The sequence below is a fragment of the Camelus ferus genome, chromosome 35 (assembly GCF_009834535.1).
Source record: "Camelus ferus isolate YT-003-E chromosome 35, BCGSAC_Cfer_1.0, whole genome shotgun sequence".
In the NCBI taxonomy this organism is placed as follows: Eukaryota; Metazoa; Chordata; class Mammalia; order Artiodactyla; family Camelidae; genus Camelus; species Camelus ferus.
In genome coordinates, this window is record NC_045730.1 from 9,342,347 (window position 1) to 9,368,752 (window position 26,406).

General features: G+C 37.9%; 1 protein-coding gene across 1 annotated transcript in view; it reads left to right on the forward strand.

The window, feature by feature from the left end:
* The window catches only part of LOC116661439, a 76,648-nt gene that overhangs the window by 1,082 nt on the left and 49,160 nt on the right, over positions 1-26,406 (forward strand). Inside the window, exons 2-8 of the mRNA XM_032473567.1 lie at positions 6,258-6,367; positions 8,534-8,582; positions 9,386-9,506; positions 14,380-14,577; positions 14,919-15,065; positions 16,256-16,359; positions 20,405-20,490. Of these exons, the coding sequence (XP_032329458.1) occupies positions 6,258-6,367; positions 8,534-8,582; positions 9,386-9,506; positions 14,380-14,577; positions 14,919-15,065; positions 16,256-16,359; positions 20,405-20,490 (815 nt within the window). The remainder of the gene's footprint in view (positions 1-6,257; positions 6,368-8,533; positions 8,583-9,385; positions 9,507-14,379; positions 14,578-14,918; positions 15,066-16,255; positions 16,360-20,404; positions 20,491-26,406) is intronic.

Sequence of the window (26,406 nt, forward strand, 5' to 3'; positions counted from 1 at the left end):
TGAGTGAATCTGAGGAGACCCAAACTCCAGTTTTATCTCTAAACTCAGCGATCCCTTTTCTCTCCAAATTTCCTTTATTGTTCCTAATGTAGTAAGAAGAAGAAAAAAAGATTATTTGTAAATGTGTATTATATTTTATATATTCATACATAACACAGTTCCATACCATGCATATTATATATATTATATAGTATGTATTTACTGTAAATTTACAAGCAGAACTGCCTTCAAATGGAAGGCTCCTTGTTCTACAAGCATCTTATTACCCAGGGTTTCTGCAAGCTTAAGCCTTGGTACCCAGCTGATTTCTCTGTACTGAAGGGAAATGAGTTCTTAGGGAATTCTGGAAAGAAAGATAAGGAGAAAAGAGGATAGAGAAACAGGAGAGTAAACTCCATGGCTGGGCCTCATCTCCCGTGCTCCCTCAGTCTTTTTCCTGTGATCCGTAAGTCTTCAGTTAGGACAACTAAATTCATGAATGCTTGCTGTGACCCAAGTTTTTGAAAGGCAGCTCTGGGGCACAAATCCATCTGGTGTGGGACAGGGACTCGGGAGGTAGAAGCCATGGGAACTGGAAGACACCCTAGGGAACGCTTAGGGCACCCTGAGAAGTGGAGGGACCAGGACTCCAGCCATGGGAGGCAAGCCAACGTCAGGTTACACTAGTCCCAAATCTGATCAGTGACTCAATGGACCAAATTCTTATTCGTACAAAATCATCTGTGATGGGCCTAAAAGAAGAGAGAAACAAGAGTAAGAGCTTCTCACAGATGATACTTAACCACTGCTTAGCTAGTAGTCAGCCTGGGGCCTCAGTAAATCTTGTAGAAAAAAATAGTTAAACTGTGGGAAACAAGTGGACCGCAGTCCTGATGGTATACGACTCCTTGTGGCAAACCCCTCTTCCCGCCCATGGTAGATTCTAGACTTTCACAAACTGGGGAAATGGCGTCAGGTGTTGTGTCTCAGGACTGCTCACTTGTCCCTCATTGAATATATGAGTTAAAACATTTCATGATGTCACTGTCTTAGCCTGTTCAGGCCGCCACCACAAAATACCATAGACTGAGGGGTATTTATTTACAGACATTTATTTCTCGCAGTTCTGGAGACTGGAAGTCCAAGATCAAGGTGCCAGCAGGCCTGGCTTCTGGTGTGGTCTCTTTTCTGGGCTTGTATATGGCCACCTTCCTTCTGTGGCCTCACGTGGCCATTCTTCTGTGTACATGTAGAAAGAGAGAAATCTCTGGAGTCCTGTCCTCTTCTTATAAGGACACCAGTCTATCAGATTAGAGCCCCACCCTTGTGATCTCATTTAATCTTAATTACTTCCTCAAAGTTCCTGTCTCCAAATACAGTCTCATTGGGGGTTATGGCTTTAAGGTATGAATTCAGGGCTGGGGGGAGGAGTGGGAATAAGGGACACAACAGTTATTTAGCAGGTGTTCTGCAGGTTTGCTAGAGAAAAGGAGATATAAAATGGCTTATATTCCTGGGAAGCTGACTTACAGCAAGCACTGCCAAAGTATAAGATCAACAACTGTTAACACTTATTGCTTACGATGGGCCGTGCACTATTGTAAGGATTTTTGTATGTTATCTTAATTAATTCTCCAAACAACACTTCAAAGTAGGTACTATTATCAGCCTCATTTTAGAGATAAGGGAGTTAGGTTCATTGACTGACCCAAGATCACAGAGCTAGAATGTGACTAAGCCAGTATTCAAACCCAGCATCAGAATCCAGAGTCTATGTGCTTAATTACAACACTAAAATATGGACAAATTAAGTAATGTTTTAAAGGCACAAATGGGCCCTTTATCAAGAAGTAAGTGGAGTATACAAATAGTAATAACCTTAGCAGACCCACCAGCGATGGCTGAATGAGGATGTAGTTGGACTAACGTGCATTTTGTGCTGATCAGCCTCCCTGCCCTATTTCAGTCCTGCCCTAGAACTTAAGCAGACAAGAGAGTGAAGTTTTTCTTTTTAATTGCATCTGCCTCAGAGGCCTGGCAGAGTTTTGTCCATTTCTACAGACCTTAAAATTCTGACTTCTTTCCATTTAAATGAGCAAATAAATAAAAACCCTCATGCATGGCCGACGTCCCTCTTGTTGTATAAACCTGACAGAATCAGAAGTCCTCCAACATGACCCAGGCTGTATTTTCCAGAAGCCAGGGCCTCTGAGAGGTTGTCCTTTTCCTGGATTCTTCACAGACACATCAATCATGTGTTTCTTCTCTGCAAGGCCTGGCAGGGTACCTTGCTGATTGGGATTCCCTGAATTTCAAGAACTAACAAAATTTGACACAAAGACACAAAGTGAACAAATGCTATTGGGAAAATAGCACCAGTAGACTTGCCTAACACAGGGTTGTCACAAACCTTCAATTTGTAAAAAAAAAAAAAACATATCTGTAAATCACACTAAAGCGAAGCACAACAAAATGACATATGCCTGTTTATCCTAAATATATATAAGTATATATCCTAACATATATTGGGAGGAAATGCATCAAAATGCTAATGATGGTAATCTCTGGGTGTGGGACTATAGGTGATTGTTGATTTTTACTTTATGCTATTATGTATTTCTTCTTGTCTGCAATGAACATGTGTTGCTTGTAAAATTAGAAAGAGAACAATAAATATTGTTAAAAATTTAACAAAACAAAACAAAAAAGAAGCAATAAGCATATCGGGAGAACTAAACAGGTCTGTATTTATAAGAACTTAATATAGGATGTGGAAACAGCCCAAATTGCCAGCAAGCAGGGAGTGGTTTATAAACTGTAGCACATTCATATATTTGAATAGTTTATCACAATTAAGCATATTGTTAAACTTTCTAAATGACATGCACAGGACACAATGCAAAGTGAAGAAAGAGTAGAAATGATGTTCCAGTGCCTGATGGGGTCCAGGGCTGCTGGCTACATGCCATGTCTTGATTTTGGTAGTAGTCATATGGTCATTCACTTTGTTTCAGAAATAGGTTTTATGTATTTTCCCAATGGATGCTACAGTAAAAGATCTTTAAAGAACATACAGGACCTCTTATCATCCTGGTCTATATACTAGACATGAACAGCTACATAGGTCAAATTTTATCACCCTCTTATGCAGACGAGGAACCAGATTAAACCACTGCACTCCAGAAGCTGATACATAACAAGGCCAGGATACTGACCCATTTGTGCTTCGCTACAACAGGATCCTGTGTCCCCGGTACTCATGGTGAGAGAGCGAACAGTCATCACAAAGGTTACCATGACAGTGTGCTGGGCGCTTTATACAAATTGCTCATCTAACCTTCACAATAGCCCTGCAAAAATGTGCTCCCAGTTTACTCTCAATTTACGATAAAGGAAAGGGGGCACCTCTCGGGTAAAGAATGAAGCTGCAGGGCTGCAGATGGCAAAATGTCCTTCTTTCTTATGGGTGAGTTGTGTTCCGTTACATATACATGCTGCATCTTCTTCATCCATTCATCTATTGATGTGCACTTAGGATGCTTCCATAGCTTGGCAATTATAAATAATGTTGCTGTTCAAAGCGGGGTGTATGTATATTTTTGAATTAATTATTATTTTGTGGTTGGCTTTATTCCTCTAACTATGTAAGTTTAAAAAGCTAAAGATAATGAACAGTGCATATATGTAAACTTTAAAAAAATACGTGCAGTATATTGTGTTTATGTATTTACATGCAATATATTGTATATGTGTAGTCAAATTGTAACAATTCTACCTAATAAAACTGAAAACTGAACAACAACAACAACAACAACAACAACAACACTGTGTGCTGAGTAGCCAGAAAATTCCAGATCTCTTAAACAAGTAAAAAGCACCTTGGCCATGACAACCCTCGTTTAACATATTGCTTTGTTTGGCAACTACCATTTGCCTAGACGAGATGTAGCTCTCAACTCCTTTCAACAGCCCTTCAGGGCTACCGTGGTGACTTTTGTCTAACTTAGAAGGACCAAAGATGCAGTCCCAGGAACAGACTCTCCCCAAAGGACAGAGCTTTAAAGGACTGACCATCTTCCTTGGCTTAACTATTTGCTTGTATGTATCAAAGGTTTTTTTTTTTTTATAGTCAGTTTACAACATTGTGTCAATTTCCAGTACAGAGCATCATGTTTCAGTTATACATATATATACATGTATTCCTTTTCATATTCTTTTACATCATAGGTTACTACAAGATATTGAACATAGTTCCTCCACACTATGAAGCAGAAAATTGCTGTTTATCTATTTTATACATAGTAGTCAGTGTTTGCAAATCTCGAACTCCCAATTTATCCCTTCCTACCCCCTTAACATCCTGGTAACCAGTAAGTTTGTTTTCTATGTCTGTGAGTTTGTTTCTGTTTTGTAAATAAGTTCATTTGTATCATATTTTACATTCCACATATAAGTAAATGGTATTTGTCTTTCTCTGACTTTCTTCACTTAGTATGATAATCTCTAGGTCCATTTATGTTGCTGCAAATGGCAATATTTCATTCTTTTTTATGACTGAGTAGTATTCTATTGTGTATATATACCACATCTTCTTTGTTCAGTCATCTGTCAATGGACATTTAGGTTCACCTGACACAGGTCAGAATGGCCATCAGTAAAAAGTCCACAAATGATAAATGCTGGAGAAGGGTGTGAAGAAAAGGGAACCCTCCTACACTGTTGGTGGGAATGTAAATTGGTGCAGCCACTATGGAAGACAGTATGGAGGTTCCTTAAAGCACTGAAGGTCGTTACCATGTAATCCAGCACTCCCACTCCTAGATACTTGCTTTTAATGTTGTAACTTTAGACCCAGTGTTGAAAACGCTGTCTGAGAGAACATATATGAAATCTAACCCCAGCACCTAGGACAGTGTACCTGTTATACGGTAGATGCTCAGGAATTACTTGTTTAATTAATGAAAGAAGAAAATCTTATTTAGCATGCTGTGGTAGTTCTCTCAGGCCACCATAACAAAGTACCACGGACCGAGTGGCTTAAAACAACAGAAGTTTGTTCTCTCGCAGTTCTGGGGGAGAGAAGCCTGAACCCAAGGTGTCATCAGGACCGTGCTCGCTCTCTCTCTCTCTCTCTCTCTCTTTCTATCTCGAGGCTCCAGGGAAGACTCCTCCCTTGGCTCTTCCTCCGTCCTGCGCTTGCCAGCATCCCTGGCCTTCTTTGGCTTGAGGCTGCATCACTCCAGCCTCTCCCTCCGTCTTCGCGTGGCCTTGCCCTGTGTGTCTCTGTGTCGCTGGGTCTCACCTTACAAGGATACTAGTCATTGGATTTGGGGTCCACCCTGATCCAGTATGTCCTCTTAACTTGAGTACACCTGGAAAGACCCCATTTCCAAATCAGGTCACATTCACAGGTTCTGGGCAGACAGGAATTCGGGGTGAGGGGGACATTATTCAACCCAGCGCACAGGCTAATATTAGAACTGTGGTTCTCAGTAATATTTTAGACTTTTTCTACTGTAGAATAAAATTATCCGATGACTGGTTAACATGAGAGAACCATTCAGTGAAAACCAATCATACAGTAACAACAACAAAAGAAAGGACTTGCCCACCAGTACTTGCAGGCTTATCATGTTCAATAATAACATAAATGTTATTTTTACTGTTTGAGATTCCTCCAGCATTTCACCAAGTCTTCCCTTCCCAGTCACCATCTTACTCTCTCTTTCCAAATGTGGTATAAATTGCTCTCCTTAAGTTGGAAGTTCAGTGGGCATGGAACGACTTTTTCTTAATCTGCTGAGCTTTTTCTTGCACGGTGAGATGTCCTGGCTCCTGAGCGGGTGCTCTTACCCACTCCTTTCTCCTGTTCTTTTCATTGTATCTCACTGTCGCTTGTCTCTACTGGGTCTAGTGGTCCATCTTACAGGTGGGCGAGGTCTGCCTCTAGTTGTGAGCAGCGTACCTGCAGCGTTAGCCTGGCCCAATCATCCGTCTCCAACCAAAATGAAAATCTACTCTATTGACAGGATGGGGTGAGAAGAGGTGGTGGGAGGAGGGAGGTGGGAGAGGTTGGAAGTAGGAGAGATGTGGGCACGGACCAGAGAGAGACCTGTAACTGTGTACCTTGTTACGTTGTTTGCATTTTTGAACCATGGAAATAGCTTTACTAAATCAAAAAAAAAAAAAGGTTTTTAATCATTTTACTGTTTGTCATAGGCTGTTCGACAACTGACTTCCATAAAGATGTGCTTTCTTCCTCTCTTTTTCCTTTTCAGAAATTAAAACACAGAGCACGGGGTTGTTCACCTGATATCAGACAAATAGGCCTTGATGTCAACCGCACATTTAGGGCCCACATCATGTTTAGAGACAAACACGGCGCTAAGTAAGTGAAGTTTAATATTATAAAATATGAATAGCATTTATAAATCATCTTCGTCAACTTAAAATGTGTTTAGAGTAGCTTGTATAGACTATAATTTAAATCCAGTTCTAAAGGTTTTAAGTTTTGGCAGATCATTTTGTCTGTTTTATAAAATTTAGGAACCTATTTAACAAATTTTTAACCTTTGACATATAGTAGGTGCTATAAAATTGCTACAAAGTCATTTTATGATCTGAGAATTCTTAAATATGTGGTAGTTTTATTAAAACTCTTAGAAAAGAAATGAGAGGTTGCATTACTTTTGAGAACAGTGTCAGTAATCAATATATCCCTATAATCTTGACTCCACACACTAATGGAACAAAAGAAAAAAAAAGGAAAATGAGTGATGAAATGACTGTGGCAGTTTATGAATGAAAGGTACAGTTTTGCTGAGCTCCGTATCAGGGTTCAACCAAAGAAATGGAAACCAGTAAGGGATGGAAGTGAAGAGGTTTATTGCGAGGAGCTGGCTTACAGAGCAGCAGGGACGGACTGGACAAGTTTGAGACCGTAGGGCGGGTGTCGGGAAGGGCCTGCTCTGGGGATGAGCTGAAGCCACTGTCCAGGGGAGGGGTTTCCTCTTCAGGGAAGCCTCAGATCTGCTCTCACCGCCTTTTAACGGGTGGAATCAGGGTTGCCCTGATTATCTAGGCTAATCTTCCCTATTTAAATTCAACTGACTATGTATTTCAGTTACATTTACAAAACTTTCTTCACAGCAACACCTAGATTAGGGTTTGGATAACGGGCTGCAGCTTGGCTAGGTGGGCGTGCAGAGCTGACCGTCACAGGGCACCCCTGTCAGCTTAGTTTCCAGATAAGACAACGAAGCCGTACTTCCACCTGACACGGTGCCGCTGTTCTGCTTGCGACTGAGGCTGTGTTAATCCCTCTGCACAGAAGGATGCAGGGTCTCTGGGCGGTGCTCACTCTTCTGCTTTGATAATCTGTTACCTGAATGCTGTGATAGGAAGTCAACTGTTACTAAACATCTTACTGTTAGATGATAAAAAAGAAGGAAGAAAACACATTAAAAAAATACACACACACAAACACGTCCATGCCAAACTAAGGAAGAAACCCTCGTAACAGTTACAGCCATCATTTCTGTACTGGGCATGTGGTCATTGCTGGTTCATAATTTACCTTCCCACGACCCATCCGTTCTCCCTCTGCCCTCGGCAGGTACCTCAGCTGGTCGTGGCTCTTCACCTGGTGGAGGGACTGCAGCCTTTACTCCTCAGGGGTCTGGACCATTATTAGCGTCCTGCCTGGACTTGACTGTTGTACTTTTCCACTGACTCTCATCACAGGGTTTGATTTTACTAAGAGGCACCTTCCTGTGTTCTCTGTGTTCTCGACACACTCTTCCTTCTGTCCACCGTGTCCCGGCAGCTCATTGCCCCTGGTTGCCAGGATCAGTCACTCAGTATCGTCATCTCTTTTGTCTGTTGCCCAAAGTGGCCGGGTGACCATCTCATCTTCCAGTCCCGGGGAATGGTTGTGTCTCCTGGGGGCGACACTCCTCTCTTTGGCACTAGGACCTCTAGACCAGCAGAGCCCGAGGGTGATGGGACAGGGAGCACACACTTTGTCAGGGGACGATGAGCGGTCGTGAGGGTGGAGCCACCCCCACTTCCACCCTTGAGTCTTGGGCCCTGGGACCCTGGCTGTGGGAGGGGCAGCCCTGAGTGTGGAGGCTGATTCACAGCCTGTCCCGCCTCTTGGGGGACACGGCCCCAGCCCTGCAGGGTGGAGCCCCCAGCTGTGAATAAGGCTTCAGAATGCTGTTCCCTGTTTCTTCAGGCTAGCCACTGTTGTGGGATGACTTCGTGGAGAGAATAGTTCAGTGAAAGAGGGCAGCACATTTTAAAAATAGTGAAGCCCTTTGTGCATTGTGGTATAAATTCCTTCTGTCAGAATGAACGTTATCTAGCCTCACATTTAGACTACAGGGTATTGTTGCATTCAGCTTGGGACCATTTCTTTATTATAGTAGTAGATAGTCCAGATAGATTATCTGTCTATCTTCAGTCAAACCGTTGTTTATTTTTTAAAGTGCATAATTGTAGAAATATGTGAAATAACTCAGTCTTGTTCAACGGAAGTTTTCTTCTTTTCTAGGCAACAATCCCTATTCCACGTTCTCGCTGCTTATTCTATTTACAACACGGTAAGTGGGGCGTGCCTGCCCACAGCGGAGCTGTGCTCTGAGCAGCTGGACCATGTCTTTGGGGACCCCTCCCTGACATGACCCTTTTGGCCAGCGTTTCTTCATCTCGGGGCTGGATGGTCTCCTGGTCTCAGGTGGGTCTTCTGGAGGCTCCGTGGCAGCCCTGGGGTCTTGGAGCAGGGCTGGTTTGGAAGTGGGAAAAACCACTGGTGTGACAGTGAATCTCACTCTTTCCCTCATTATCTAGATTGTTCTGTTATGTTTTCTGTTGCTGTTTATTTTTTATCTTAAGCAAATAGGACTGGGAATGCGCAGGACTAGAAGGACAGGAAGTGGTGGGCAGATGGAATTTGCCTGACTCTCGATCAGTCTTCATTGCCCCAGGAGGTTGTGCTCCATTCACTGGGTGAGGTCCGGAGGGGCTACCCTGTGTACCTACTTGCTGTGTGGTGGAGCAGGCTAAAACTAAACTTTGCCAGCATCTGAGCAAAGAAGAGGAGTATTGAGCTGAGACTCACACGTTAAACAGAAAAATAAACAGCAGGTGTAATGACACTGAGCAGAGGCTAGTAAGACGCACGTGGGCTTAGGACTTGCCCGTACTTCTGCACTTCCTCTTGGATACAGATGTGTTCTTTGATAGCATGTGGCTCAGCTCTGTTAAGATTGTAGTATTTCTCTGTGAATAATCTGTTTAGGCATTTTCTGATTATTTTATACACCAGTTTTTTTTTTTAATGTGTGTCTATACACGTAGTTTGATCTTAAAACCCCCGGCTTCCCTGCTGTCATTTACTCTGTAGGAGGTTGGATACTGTCAGGGGATGAGCCAGATCACAGCCTTACTCCTCATGTACATGAATGAAGAGGACGCCTTCTGGGCCCTTGTCAAACTCTTCTCGGGCCCCAAACATGCCATGCATGGTAAGGAAACCCCACGGGTGATCAGAGACAACAAATGAGGGAGAAAAAGGAAAATTCAAACAAAGTCGAACTTTGGAAGATGTTTGGTAGAGTGAAGTACAAAAATTCAATGCCTAGGGGGCTTGTTGAGTTAATTGGTGTTTGTTACTAATTTCTTACTTCATTCTTCTTGAACTTTTCTAAGCTTTTCTGTTCACATTTATATCCCTTATTTGTGTTTACTCCAAAGTATACTGTTGGCATTTAAAAATTCCCTTCTTACTTGCCCCAGCCAGAAGAAACTAATTTACGTTTGGAGGAATTTAGGAAAAGCTGTATTGTTGGAGAAATAGAAGATGCCTTTGGATCAAAACTTTTAGACAGTCATGCCTTGAGTGAAATGCTTACTGTCAGCTGCATATTGGGATGTGTACCTCTTTGTTAACGAATAATTATTGAGAAATGACACTTAGGTGTGTAACGGAAAGATATATAATAATTAGGTAGTTTTGTATATCAAGTATGTATTTTTAGTTCTTTCATCCTTAAAAATTGATTCCATTTTACATAAAAAGGAGGCTGATAACACATTCTGGGCACTGCATTATTTAGTATTTTAAAATCTGCATAGTTTTTTGGTTTTCAAATTAGAAGATTATTTTTAATAACCTTTTCCTCATATTTGCAGTAAGTTTACTGCAAGCATATGCAGTAAACTTTATTTGAGAGAGTTTGGATCACAGCTTCTCTTGGAAGTAAAAGTGGCATTTGTCCATATAATGCAGAATTAATTTTCCCAGTGCCATTGCGTGTGACAGCGCCCAATTAAAAACAAATTTTGGTGCTAATCCCTCTAAGAGCGGACCGTCTAAGTTCTGTCTGTGGACGTTGGAGCTTTATGTGGTAGGGAATCCGCCACATGCTAACGTGATATTTTACATTTTCAGAAGTATGATTTTCCATAGTCCATAGCTTATTAAATCTCGCTTTCTTACCCCGTGGTTATTGTGTGTGTGTGTGTGTGTGTGTGTGTGTGTGTGTGTGTGTGTGTGTATTTGCACTTAGCTATCTCCCTCAGCGTTCCCTGTAAGTGTTTTTTCAAATAAATACCACCTGCATGGTAACTGTTTCTGGACACTTTGCATGCCATTAATAGACCCCAGTAGTAAGACACATTGTATTGAGTTGCCATCTGGTAGGCAGTATCATTTAAAAAGGCATCTTGACACTAACGCCTCCTCGTCAGTCTTTATTTTGCTTTACGATGAGAGAGTGTTGCTGATCTGTTGGGACGCGCAGTGCAATGCCACTCTTTCAGTAGGGCGTCGCGGGGAGCACTGCCAATTCCTGTCACCAGTCTTCTCTCTAAGGCAGTATTAATTTTACTATCCCAACGTTTACATTTACAGAACAGTTTGGATCTTCATTATGGGTGAGTTTGTACTTAGAGATACTTGTTTCTCGGTCTGTCAATGACATTTTATACCTAAAGGTGACCTCAGCTCTGCATTGAGGGCTAAAGAGAACGAGGTGTAAGATACCAAGTCTGGGGGGCCACTGAAAAGTGAAGCAGCGTTAGGGATCCCAGCATCCTTGAGCTGGTGTTTATTGCTGAAGGGATTGTCTTTTCTCAAAATTAGACTTTTTCTTGAAATTCTTCCAACTTCCATTCCTATCAAATTGACCATGAAAGCGGCACAGAAAGAGAGAGATGGATTTTTTTTTTTTTAATGAAATCATTTCACTGGAAAAATCTTACTAAGGGAGGAATTTTCTATCTTTGGAAATTTTTACACACACCTTAGAAAACTGAGATTTAGGTAAGAAATAGCCCTTCCATGAAGATTATAAAGCAGTGTTTCCCAGCAGTGTGTTCTTGGAGGGGCATAGTTCCACTTTTTGGAAACAGATGTGCTGTGGGGGAAAAATGTAGAGATATAGTTTTTATCTATAGAAGCTGATTATATTTTCCATGGTCTCAAACATGCTCAGTGTATCTTCTGGCTTGTTGAGAATGTGAATATGGTTATAACTGTTTTAATGTCCTTGTCTATGATTTTTATTACTTATGTCACTTCTGCCTTGGTGTAATTGATTGACTGATTGATCTGTACATCTCTGGCATTTTTTTCTACTTCTTTTTATGACTGATCATGTTTTATTAGATGCGTGCTAGATATTTTTGTGCTTTAAGAATATCATTGAGCTTTGTTCTGGGGCTCAGTTTAATTACTTGGAAACAGTTTCATCCTTTCCAGGCTTGCTTCCCCTGGGATCAGAGCAGCCTTTAATCTAGGGCTGATTTTTCCTATTACTGAGGCAATATCCCTCTCTATTCTGCTCAATTTCTCATGAATTAGAAGATTCATGAGTAGCTGTTTTCCTAATCTCACCTAGTTCCCTCACACATAGGGGCTGATCAGTATTTAGCTGAACATTCAAGGGGCCCTTCTGCAGATCTTAGGCATCTGTCTTTGTGATGCTTTCTCCTCTCTGGTCCTGTCTTGCAAAATCTAGCCACCTGGGCTAGTGTTCTGCCAGCCAGACTCTCAGCTCTGTCATCCTCAACTCATGGGGACTGCTGGGGTCTGCGTGGCTTCTTCCTTGGCCACGGCCTAGAACATCTCAGCAGGCAGTAAGCTGGGGCAATGAATTGCACAGCTTAATTTTTTTGTTTCTTCTCTCACAGGAGTCACTTTCCTGTGCTACCTCACTTCCAGCCATTGCATTTTGTTGTTTGCCTGGTTTTTTAGTTGTTTTAGGTCACTGCTACTGCATCTTGGCCTGAAGAGGCCTGAATTTTTTAGTGACCCAGAATATCCTTTTCTACCTCACAGATGAGATTGTAATTGTATATACTATTTGGCGACTACTTTTTTAAGTTAGCTGTGTATCTTAGATGTCTTTTCATGTCAGTCCATGTTGAGTCCATCTCATTCTTTTACATTGCTGCATAGTAATATCCTAGTGAATAATTGTGCTTTCATTTCTTTACCTTGTCTTCTGTTGATTGACATCTAAGTTATTTCTAGGTTTTAGTATTATAGTCAATACTGTAATAAAATCTCTGTACCTGTGGCTCTTTGTGTGCATCCTAGCATTTCAGGGATAAATTCCTACAAGTAGAATTCCTGGGTTGAAAGGGTATGTACGTGTTAAGTTTCAATATATAACGTCAGATTTTCTTTTAAAGAAATTTACATGCCACTAAGTATATAAGTGTTTTCCTTACACTCTTATCATATTGCTGTTTTTGACTTTTACATTCTGAGTGAGGGTGAGCATCTTTTCCCTAAGTTTATTGATTGTTTTTCATTTGTATTCTTTCCCTTATGACATAATTGGCTTGAGCCCTTGACCCCTTCCTTTTTAAAAAAAATCCAGTATTTATCTATTTTTAAAAATTGAATTATAAAAGCACTTAGCATATTAAAGAAATTATTCTTTTTCATATGTATTGCAAATATTTCTTCCAGATTTTTTTTTTTGTATATATATGTTTTCACTGAAGTATAGTCGGTTTATTATATGGTGTCAGTTTCTGGTGTACAGCATAATGCTTCAGTCATACATGAACATACATGTATTTGTTTTCATATTCTTTTTCACCATAAATTACTTTAAGATATTGAATCCCCCCAATTTTCTATTGCATTTTGACTTTGTAGCTTTTTTTTTCTCAGAAGTTGAAGTTTTCTCCTATGGTTTATAATTACTGTGTAGATACATTATCTTTCAGATATGTAAAATATTCAGTGATAAGTGTTTGTTTTATTTACCTTCACCCTGATTGAGGTTAGGATCTTTTCATATGCTCTTTGACTGATCTGTTCAGAGGCTTTATCCATTTTTTTAATTGAGAGTTTGTTCTCAATATTCGCAGGAGCTCTTTATATTTTGGATATTAATTCCTCTGTATAAATATTGCTGGTATTGTCTTCTAGTTTGTCCTTTGCTTTTGTTTATATTTCTTATTAAACAGAAATTGTAAATTTATCAGTCTTTCCCCTTAATATGGGTTTAGTGTCCTGTGTTTAAATGTATTTTTTGTAAGACATGTAAGTAATGAGTTAGGGAGCTGGCATTTTATTGTTTTTGTTTTTCCTAAATGACTTTTAATGAATAATCTGGTTTTTTTCAGGGTTATTTTTAATCTGCATGATCATTCTCTTATTTACAATTCTAATTTGGAGAGAGGCACAGTGAGAATAGATAAAATCATGAATGGTCTCACAAGCATGAAGTAGGAAATTACTTTTAGTGTTCTGAGTTTAAGAATCTATGGTTGTATATAAAGGTAGACTGTGTGTATATGTATGTGTATATATGTGATTTTCCACCTTCTACTGGAATGTCTATATATTTCTTCATCGTTACTTTCCTTTTTTTCCAGTTATTTGTCAATTGACTGTTTACGGCAGTCTGTCTGACACCAAGTTTTATACCAAAAGGAGGGATACTTCTTAAGGGTTTATGGTCTATTTGCAAAGATACTTGTGCTATAAGTGGTACAGAGGGTTGGGAGTCTTGAAAAAATGCTTCATTGGGAGGTGGGACTTTAAGCTGGATGTTTTAGAAATGGCCAGCCTTATATATTTCTTATTTTGGTTTTAAGTTTCATGAAGATAAGCCTGATATATCAAATGGCTACTTAATCTCATATCACTTGCTTAAAACATTTAAGAAAAAAACAATCTTTATCCTGTGCTCTCCTCTAGTTTGTCCTGGTTAAGAGCTTTACTTAAAGCAAGTTTGTGATTTGATGATGAAGATGGTTACATGAACAATCCAGAGTGATTGAAGAAGCTTCTGTTAATTGAAACCCTCAAGATTCATTAGTTATAAAATTGAAAATATAAAATATTTTAATTCCCTGTGATTTATTTTATTGTAGAGCATGGGCCTGGAATTGATATATTTACACCGGGTAAGCCTGGAGATTATGACTTGGAAGGTGGTATATGGGAAGATGAAGATGCTCGGAATTTTTATGAAAACCTCATTGATTTGAAAGCTTTTGTTCCAGCCATCTTGTTTAAAGATAATGAAAAAAGTTGTCAGAATAAAGATTCCAACAAGGATGATTGCAAAGGTAAATTCTAGAGGGCAAGTTCTTATATTAAGTGTTGTAAAAATTAGTTTCAGAATACTATTTGTAAAAAAAATTTTTTTTTTTACTTGTGTCAAGAGAAAGTCTGAACTCCTCATTAAGGAGTTCAGATGGCATACAGAGTTAAACAGGTTATGGTCTTTGTTCTCAATGAGCATGATGTATTTTTAAAATCTGAATGTATCAAATTTCTTGTCAGGTGTATATTATAGGTTCTGAGACAAATGATACAGATTTTGTGAATCCTTAAGTATTTTTTGCAGCAGGATTTCAATATGACTTTTAAATTCAGAGATACTGATTCTTTGATTTCAAACAGAATGCAAAAGAACCTAAGGATAATAAGGAGGTACCGAATCCTGATGATTTGGAACTTGAGTTGGAGAACCTAGAGATTAATGATGATGCTTTGGAGTTAGAGGGTGAAGATGAAGCTGAAGATCTTACAAAGAAACTTCTTGATGAGCAAGGTAAACACTTCTGCCAAAAACCTTAATTTTTGCTTAGTTGTTATACACAAAGCTCTTGCCTGTGAATATGAATCTTTACTCTTTAATTCCTTGTTTTCCTGTTGTTTCTAGGCCATGAAGTTTTTGGAATTTGAATTGAAACAGGAATACTACATGTCCCATATTATGTGACCACAGACTTTAGTGATAATTAAATTTTAATGGATATTTCTTATACTCTACCTTCTAGCATTGTCCTTAATGTAAATTAATTCTGATATAATCTGTAGAAAAATATATTTAATAGTTATTCTAAAATGGTTGAGAGAAAGACAATTAGTGTATCAGTTCATCTTTGATAATTTTATCTGTCTTTATAATTGAATAATGATTTGTCTTTAGTGATAAAAATATCACACTGTTAATTATTTCCTGCATACTTCCTATCAGGTTTCTTTATTAGTTACAATTCTTTATTAGAAGGATACCTTCTTGTCAATATTGCTTTTCTCTCTGTTGGCTTCATTGTTTCCTACTGCAGATTCTCTTTCTCCGTGTCATGAAGGGAGGGTAGGCATGGCTGGAGGCTGCCCCAGGCTCAGACCAGCTGGTGACATCAAAGGACGAGAGGGGTTCTCTCCCCCTGTCTGTATATGCACAGCATGGAAGGACTTGGCTAGTCCTGGGCCGTGCTGGCCTGTGCTGAGAGGAGTGGTGGTGTACTGAGTGCTTTGCTAAATACCCAAGTTTGAATAATCACAGTTTATCCATCAGTTCTTTCAAGTAAAAATGGTATCCTATGCAACAAGCAACTAGCTTAGCTTAGCACCTGCCCCAGCACAGTCCCGTGGATTGCCTTTGATGGCAAGCAGTGATCGTAATGTTAACTGAAGGTGTGGGAGAAGGGATGCTCGAGAGATAAAAATAATGGATCTACGATAAAACTACATGCAATTTATGACGTTGATTTTGTGTCTCATGCAAGTTTACCTTTTTATACTTGATATCTGAAAGACTGTGATGATTAGTTTAGAATTATGATTGTAGAGATGCCCAAACTTTCTAGGATAATATCTCAGTGCTTCATTTTTTTCATGAGTGAGAAAAATGCTCTAGATTATCTGTGTTCCAAATAACTTATTATTGGATGGTTTTATTCTTACATTGTCTACATATTTTTTTAACCTATTTCAAAACTACTTTTATGTTAGAACAAGAGGATGAAGAAGCCAGCACTGGATCTCATCTCAAGCTCATAGTAGATGCTTTCCTCCAGCAGTTGCCCAACTGTGTGAACCACGATCTGATAGACAAGGTATGACTGTCTCTAGGTAACTTTACTCAAGCACATAGACCTTGTAGGATAGCTCTAATTAGGAATGTCTGTGGTTTTTGGACTGTTTTGGCCATAGAATGAACCATTTCTTCAAGTGGAATCTTACATGGGAATCCAAAATAAACACACAGTTGAAACCGGTTTGTTGATCTTACGTTTGGGGTGGAACTGTCTCTAGGATCCTGTTGGCTTGACTCTGCCCTTCATGTAGGGATGCCACGGTTTGGAAAATACTGTTAGACCAGGAAGTTCTTAAAGTGTGCTCTGTAGGTTCTTGGTGTCATCTGAGGCACCTTCAGGGGCTCTGTAAAGTCAAAACACTTTTCACACTAGTTCTAGGATTTCCCCCGCCGCTTGTTCAGTGTTTTCAACGTTTGCAAAAGTGATGATGGGTAAAGTTGCTGGTGTTTTAATGTGGATCATAATGCAGTGGCGGCAAACTGGACTAGTGGCCATTGTGTTCTTCATAGCCATGAATTTGCAATTAAAAAAACAGTGCCACTTTCACTTAAGAATCTCCTTGAATCATGAAAATTGGTGATTTTATTTAGTTTCTACCTTTGAGCACACTTCATTTTAACCTGATGAAATGAGAAGGATATGAAAAGCACATCTGCTGTCTCAAGTTGTCTCCAGAAAAGCCACCTGTGTGACTGACTTGCAAGCTAAGTTAGCAAAAAAATACCCCCCCCCCCCCGGTATTTTTAAGTGAATGAATATTTTTAAAATTTCTCAATTTTAACTTGTAAAACAGTAAATGCTGATAAATGCATTAATCCACATATACAAAGTTCACTCAGGTCCTCAACACCTTTTAAGACTGTAAAGGACTCTTGAGACCCAAGTTTGAAAATCATTGCTTTAGGCCATTTTTCGGTCGAGGTGTAATGTAATCTTTTATCTTTTCTTCCCCCATCATGCTTTGAGGTCCTCCATAGAGAACTATAGATGTTGCACTGCTTTTCAATTTTCAGCCTGTTTTAGCTCTTCTACAAATAATTTAAGATGTATTTCAGTAACTGTTCATATAATCAAATAGGCTGGAAACTGATTCCAAATTGGCTTACCTTTTGGAGTGATTAGGTCTGTAAATAGTTTTCAAACAGTAATTACGGCATTTATTTCTGTTTTAAGAGATAGTCTCTTTGATCTTTCTGATGTAGAATGTAGCCAAAACTACCTCTTAAACAGTTGCTTATTTTTGTAAGGTTGGGATATGATCGAATCTTTCCTCTGCTAAATTTTCATATATTCATTAGATATAAACAGGATGAGAGAGAGATCTCGACATGCCTGCTGTGCCCCACACCCATGCTGAGTGCTGTAATGAAAGTCAAATGGGAAGAGCTCATGTGAACCTGGATTGTAAAGTGTCCTGCACTGTTAAGAGCTCTTGCCAGTAATGACCGTATATTAAATTCTGATTTAGCTCTTGGAGGGTCAAATGGAAAACAGGAGGCTACCCTTCTCTGTTGGACCTCAGTGGTTTCCTCTGGGAGTCAGCTTCCACATGAAAGGAATTTCTTCCATATGTATTGGCAAAGGTCCAGACGGCTTAAGAGGGGAAAGTAGTTCGCAAATAGAAAAATCTGAGAATTCTTTTTTTTTTTTTTCTTAAGTGGAGGTACTGAGAATTGAACCCAGAACCTCGTGCATACTAAGCATGCACTCTACTACTGAGCTGTACCCCCCCTACCATAAGAATTCTTTGAGTTAAACTCAAGTGAAAATTTCTTTTAGGTGACTTATACTGGTAACATCATTCGTGGTGATGCTTATTTTTGCATCCATTTGATGATCAGAAAAATTTGCTTTTACTTAATAAAATAAAAAAATGATTGTTGAACTCTTTCTCTTCCTTTTTTGCTTGTTATTTTTTGGCGGGGAGATGGTGTGTGGGGGTCTAGGTATTTAGGTTTACTATTATTTTTAATGGAGGCACTGGGGATTGAACTGAGGACCTCATGCATGCTAGGCATGCACTCTATCACTGAGCTATACCCTCCCCTTGAACTGTCTTTCACATACGTCAAATGTTTTGAAACAAGTTTTCAAAAAAGAAACTGCTTATTGAATTGTCAGGCAGCAGTTGTGACCCAGGCAGACAGACACCTACCATAGTGATGTCTTTGCTTCCATTTCTCCCCATATGGCAGGACTGGTTAAATCTAATAATTAATATACATGTGAAGCTTTTTTTTTCTTTTTAATTTCCTCAAATTTATTAATTTTGGCAGTTTTCCCAGAAGTTTTCATGTAGTCTTGATTCATTTATTCTACATATTTATTGAACCACTAGTGTTTGTACCAGGCATTGACATATTGTATGAGCTCCTAATCTTTGCAGAGTTTTGAGAATTACAGTTTTTTTCCCATCTAACTGGCCTTTGATTATTGTCGTAGGAAAAGTGATTATTGCCTTCTCTAGTTTTATAAAATGTATTTCATAGATTATGTAAAGTACATTTGCATTTTAAAGGATAATTAAAACAGTTATTGAAGTACGTTTTATTTTGTTTCTAAATGTGTTGAAACAAAGGCCATTATTAGCCATTAAAATTTTTTTCTTTATATTTTCTTTATTTTTTTTTCAAAAGTATTGATTTGAGAAGTTTGTGTGTGTGTGTGTGTGAAGTTTTCTTATGTTAATCAATTTTCTTTTCTGGATACATGACCTTTGGGATTCTTATTACACTAGTCCATAATTTTTTGATGTTTCCTATGGGTGAATTACTTGAAGGAACTTTAGTGTATTTTCAACTTTCCTCTTTGTTATTCTAATTAGCTCTAATAAGCTTTACTGTTATAAAGTATAAATTTTAATAAAATTTATTTTATACCCCCTTTATAAGAAGAAGAAAAAATTTAAATGAGTTTTACTCTCTTGGCTAATATTGATACAAAGTTTCAATCTTGGTGAATGAACTTTCAATATGAGTTAGTTTTCTGGGTTTGAATCTAATCAACATTGGTTGAGCCATTTGTTTCATCAAAAGTTTTAACCTAATGGGAGATGTTTCACTGTCTATAGTGAAGAGTTGAAATCCTTTATAGTTTAGGTAAATCTGAGGATCTTTTATTTGCATCTGATCCTCAAATCAACCTAAAGACTGGGATTAATAATAAAATAATCATGTGAACCTATAGAAGGAAAATACTGAGATACCCAAAAGGATTTTGGTTAATAGTTTATTTCTTTTTTAGAGTATAACTTAAACTTGTTGTTTTCTTAACCTGTATATATTGAAAATATTTTTAATGTTTAAAATACATGTATATCTGTTTTTAAAAGTACCAATTACTCATAGTTTTGTTTCCTAATGGCTTCCCAGAACATATACCTCTCCTAGCTTTTCTTCTACACTAATATTAGATGTTAGATATACTGATGAAATAGTAAATATATTTTTGTTATTAAAATATAGACTAGTAGGGTTGCTATACTAAAGAACAGTTGTTCTAGTCCTATGATGTTGTTTCTTCAGTTTAAGTTACCAGATCTGATTGTCAACAGCAAACCTTTTAGTCTTATGCTTACATGTTTCTGTGGATAATTAAGTGTCTCTCTCATACCTAGTTTGTCTTTATTCCTTTTTGATTAACCTTATTAAGAGTAATTTTCTTGTTTCTGGGTTCTTGCTACTTTATAAAATTCTTTCAGAAAACTTTCCTGATATTAATATTGATTTACTTAACTTTGATGAGGTCAAAGGCATTCATTGCACATTTCCTATAGTTATTTGCCAAACATCTCATGGTAGGTCTTTAATCTACCCACTTGAAGTTCTGTTTCTAACACTGGGTTGTAATTAAAAGTTTATGAAACATATTTTGAGATGTATAAGGAGATAGGAGTTTAAGCTTAGTGATCTTTTAAGTTTGGGTTGTGTTTGTAATACTGGTGTCTTAAAACCATTTTGAACTCTTTAGGACTACTAGAAATCCATTGTAGCAGGCAGGGTTTCTCCTTTCAGTAGCTAAGTTGAGATATTTTTAAGAAAAAAGTTTGCTTTTTCTCCTATAGGCAGCAATGGATTTTTGCATGAACATGAACACAAAAGCAAATAGGAAGAAGTTGGTACGGGCACTCTTTACAGTTTCCAGACAAAGGTAGGTATTAAGGAAAAAAGGGATTTTTGTGTTTTTACCCTGCAGTGATGATTGTAAGATTTAAGTTCTTACTTAATTATTATCTCTTTAAAAATGTCCCTTGTCAACAGAAGTTATTATTATTGTTAGCGTATTTTCTAGAACTTGTTTCTCATTGATTTTTGTTCATTTGTTCATTGGCTCTAGTGGAAATATTTCTTCCAATGCTTTCCTGTTATTTCAAGAGAAAATGTTTAAGAATAATAGGAACTTAATAGCTTAATCCTTGTTAGAAGCAATAGGTTTACATTTTTGCCTCTGAGGAAAAAAATAATAAATGATATATATTTTTTTGGAGAGTTTTCATTTTGTGGAGAGATCAGTACTAAATTGAGTGTATCTAATTCTCAAGAGTTGTGTTTAAATGAAAAATTTCAAGTTTTTTTGGTAATTACGATAGTTTTGAATTGGTAGTGTCATTCGTGATTATGTTGCTAGTAATTCAAGAAGCTTACTCAGTTGCATGGTGCTTTTAGAGAATCTAATACTCCAAGTTACACTGAATTTACACCACCTACATCACCTGCGTATTTAGGACCACAACAGGTCATTGACTGTGGACTTCAGGAACCTGGAGGAGCTCCATCTCTGTTTATTCAGCAGTGAATAATTAGAGGATTTTGTTGTCTGTTACGATGATTACATACAACATAGCTAAGATAGATACTTTCCACAAAGGGTAAGAATCCTGAGGGATTTCACTAAAGGTTTCTTAAGCAAAATTTCAATTTGGTTCATTCATCGGTCTCTTATTGGTAAAATTTCTCAGTGAACCAAATCACTACTTTTTTCTTCTATATTGGTTTTTATCTCCTATCAGCAGCTTTAATTAATATGAGCATTTGGTTTTTCATTTTAGTGGGGCAAAGGAGGTGAAATGTGCTAATGTAGTGAGTAGATAATTCAGAAATTGAGAAAATCATAGATGAATTATTTTTACTATATAAAGTTATATATTGCATTTCATCAGTTATAAGGTGCACCATTATTTCATGTACAACTAAGAGAGAAAAAAAATATTGCCAGTTATTTTTAAGGCTTTGATTGTAAGACACATCCTGCTTTGAAACTCAAATATTTTAATATCTTGGACCAGTTTTTTTCAAGTGATGCTTTTCTTGACCTATACAATGGAATGTTTACTTTCATAGTTTTCTTTTCAACTATTTATTTGAATGAAGAAACATGCAGTAACAATTATCTAGACTTTTAGCATAAAATGAACCAAATTTAGCAAAAATAAAAGGCATTGTTAATGAAAAGAAATTATTCAGCAATAGTTAAGTAGTTTACTTATAAAAGAGAATTTTGCCTCCCTGTAACCCCGTTCCATCCCACTTCACCATCCCCACCCCCCAAATGCTCCTCAGGAACTATACGCTTTTACCTGTTCTAACGCCAGTTATATCCTTTATAACTGGATTTATCTGCTTAGCTCACAGCTGCAAATTAGAAGTAGTTGGAATGTGCTAGAAACAGTCTTGAAAGTAGTAGGAAGTAAAACTTTATGGCTTGAGAGGACAGGAGATAAATAAAGATGCAAATTCTTAAAATGCATAGCCTCTTAGAACCATGAGAAAGAGATCACATAGTCTTACACACCTGAAATATGTAAGTATAAAAACTTAGGTTTCTTGCAGTCAGCCTGAGCGATCAAGAAAGGTTGAATTAAGTTGTAAAACTTACTCATTCATCAAGGATCTGTAATATGTTGTGATTAGTGCTGGAGATGCAGAGGTGCACAAGACAGAGTCAGCTCTTGTACTCACATAGCTTATGGTTTGGAGAGGGAGAAAAAGAGGATTTAAGTGCAGTTACCAAGAAGAATTCCAGCATTATTTATGGAGTATATAACAAGTGGAACTGACTGAATCAGTCTCAGGAGCCAGAGAAGGCTGCTTGGAACAAGGGTCATTTAATCTGAGTCCTGAGAAAGGGCTGAGCTAGGCTAGGGGTGGATGAGGAAAGGGAACGTAAAGGGCATTTCTGGCAGAGGCAGCCGTGTGTGCAAAGAGCCAGAGACGGGAAGGGCCACGCATCAGACTACTGCAGAAACCGCCTCCTTGGCTTCCGTGGGCGTTGTCGTGTAGACTCAGCTGCGGGAAGGAGGCCGCGTGTACTTCTCATCCCCAGCACTTAGTGCGGTGCCTGACAGGTAGAGGCTGATAAAATTATGCGACATGATGTTTGATGCCCTTCCTTATCTAGCTCCCTTTCAGCTTCTTCAGCCTTCACTGTAGCCACTCTCCTTGCAAAATCCTGATCTGTAATGATTTCTTGAATACCCTTTGCTCTCTACTTTCAAGCCTCTGCTTTCTACTCCATCTGGGATATCTTGTATTTTCCCACTGAAAATCTCTGGCTTAGTCTTGAGCTCTTAACATAAGAATTATCTTCCCTGAACAACCATCCTTATTTACATATGTACAACCTGATACACATGGGTGCTTTTTTTATAGACTTTCAACATAATGTCTTCATAATATGAAGAACTAAGCACATTGCATTAGGCTTATTAGGTACAGCTCAAAGTTGGTTTGCTGCCTGTATCCCCATGAAACTGTAAAAACTATGGGCTGTTTAAAAGAGGACTAGAGCTCTTCATTTTGAATGTCTCTGACACCAAGTATTGTATTTGATACATAGTAAATGCTTGAAAATCCTTGATGAATTAACACTGGTCATTAGCAAATTAAAAAATTTAAAAAAAAACACAAGTGATGCAGTTCACAGCACTCAGAACCCTGAAATGTAAAACACTATGCTGGAAAATAGCCTTCCTGTCCTTGTCTCTCCATCTACCTAATTCCTGATGCTCCCAATAGGAGCCACTGTCTTGATTCTTGCATACCCTTCCAAAGTTTCTTTTGCAGGTATAAGAATATGCAGTTAAGAGATCTTGTATTTTCTGTTTTTTACACAAAGGGCAACTTACATCTATTGTTCTGAACTTTACTGTTTTCACGTAGCAGCATATCTCAGACATCTTTTCATATCAATACGTAAAGATTTCCCTTGTTCTTTACTTTTTTTTAAAAAACATTTTTATTGATTTGTAATCATTTTACAACGTTGTGTCAAATTCCAGTCTAGAGCACAATTTTTCAGTTATATATGAACATACATACATATTCATTGTCACAGTTTTTTTCTCTGTGAGCTACCATAAGATCTTGTGTATATTTCCCTGTGCTATACAGTATAATCTTGTTTATCTATTCTACAATTTTGAAATCCCATTTATCCCTTCTCACCCTCCACCTCCTTGGCAACTACAAGTTTGTATTCTATGTCTATAAGTCTATTTATGCTTTGTGTTTTTGTTTTTGTTTTTAGATTCCACATATGAGCGATCTCATATGGTATTTTTCTTTCTCTTTCTGGCTTACTTCACTTAGAATGACATTCTCCAGGAGCATCCATGTTGCTGCAAATGGCGTTATGTTGTTGGTTTTTATGGCTGAATAGTATTCCATTGTATAAATATACCACAGCTTCTTTATCCAGTCATCCGTTGATGGACATTTAGGCTGTTTCCATGTCTTGGCTATTGTAAATAGTGCTGCTATGAACATTGGGGTGCAGGTGTCATTTTGAAGTAGGGTTCCTTCTGGATATATGCCCAGGAGCAGGATTCCTTGTTCTTTACTTTTAAAGCTACAGTGTTTCTTTTTATGAATGTGCTATATTAACCACTTCCACATTCTGTTTTTGCCATTGTAAACAGTTCTGTATTTGTACTTCCCCTTTCTTCTTTCTCCTCTTCATTGTGTTAGCTAGTGGTTTATTCATTTTAGTTTTTCACACACAACACACACACACACACACACAAGCCCAGCTTCTAGATTACTTATGTATTGTACTGTTTTCTTATTCATTATTATTGACTTTTATCTATTTTCTTCTTACCTTTATTTTGTTCTTCTTTTTTTCCTTTTGCTCTTTTGGGGGGCATTTAATGTATCTTCTAACCTTGGTTTTTGCTGTCTCTCTTAGTTCTGACATGTAGTGATTTCTCTTTTTATGTTTTCTAGAAATTCTCCAATTTTAATTTATTTTTCCATTGTTATCTAAGGAGATGTTAGAGAGAGGCTTGAAATTTCCAGGTAGTGGAACTTTTGTTTTCCAGCTTGGTTAATAATTCATATTTTTATTGCACTGTAACTAGAGAATAATGTTATTTTTAGTTTTGGGATAATTTTGAAATTTTCCTTGTGGCTTATTGTATAGTTTTCATGAACATTCCACAAACATTGTTGAAAGAGGGGTGCCTCCCTTTTTGTGTGGCATTTCCTCCCCTCCTTATCCCTCCAAAGGCCATGAATCCTAGGGAGTGTCTTTATTCTTCTCTCTGGCCAGGATTCCCTACTTGTCCATTTAGCCCATCCAGCCTGGGTGACCAGAAAAACCAGAATGAATTATCTGATAGTCACCTGAGTGCCCTATGACTGTGAGGCCCCGAAGGTTTCATATATATGTATTTGTGGTAGAGAATTTAGCTGTCTTACCTAATCTGTATAGTTTGGTTTAGGAAACACTAAACTAGGTAACTTTTTAAGGTTCTTTACAGTTCTTATCTTTAAAATAAAGTTTTATTGGGATATAATTCACATAACCATACAGTTCACCCATTTGAAGTGTACAGTTTAGTGTTCTAAGTATGTGCAACTATCACAACAATAAAATTTTCTAAAACATTTTCATCCTCTTAGAAGTAATCTTATATCCATTAGCAGGCAATTCCATTCCCTCACTGCCCACTCTCTTGTCCTGAGAAACCACTAATTTACTTTCAATCTCTATGAATTTATTCTGGGTATTTCCTGTAAGTGAAGTTATAAAATATGTGGCCTTCTCTCACTTAGTATGTTTTCAAGATTCATCCATGTTGTAGCATGTGTTAAAATGTCCTTCCTTTTTAAGGCTGAATAATATTTCATTGTATAGATTTTGTTTACCCATTTGTCATTTGATGGACATTTGGGTTGTTTCTACTTTTTAACTATTATGAATAATTCTGTTGTGACTCTGTGTGTGTAAGTTTCCCGACATGTTTTCAGCTCTCTTGAGTGTATACCTAGGAGTGGAACTGCTGTGTCATATGGTAACTATGTTTGACATTTTTAGTAACTGCTAAACCGTTAGTACACCATTATTCACAGTGCCTGCACCATTTGACATTCCCAACAGCAATGTATGAACGTTCCAGTTTCTCCATATCCTCACTAACACTTGTCACTGTCCCTTTTTGATTGTAGCTGTCCTAGTGACTGTGAAGTTACATCTCTGTCTCATTGTGGGTTTGATTTGCATTTCCCTAATGGCTAAAGATTTTGGGCATCTTTTCATGTGCTTATTCGCCATTTGTATGTCTTTGGAAAACTGCTCAAATCCCTTACCCCTTTTAAAGTTATTATTTGTCTTTTTATTATTGAGTTGTGAGTTTTTTATATTTTTTATACTGTCCCTTATCAGATACAATTTACAGATGTTTTCTTTTATTCTGTGAGTTGTCTTTCCACTTTGTTGGTATCATTTGCTGCACAAAAGTTTTTAAAATTGATTTATTCTCTTACAGTTCTTAATGGCCTGATCTGATGCATTATTTTAATTTTCCGTTGTGTTCTTCCTTCAGTAAGTAGTGGTTTAAAAAATCTCAGAAGACATGGTATCTCTTAGCCTATTAATTTGAAGGACTCCACAGAAATGAAATCTACTCGCAATCCCCTTATATATTTACATACCATTCTGTAGTTAATATGTAGTATAATTATCCACACATATAATTGAAATTTCACATGAAGTGCTTATATCTTTCGTACATGTGTGTACCCACCACCTAGATCAAAATGGAGCATTCCCGGGACCTCTGAAGTC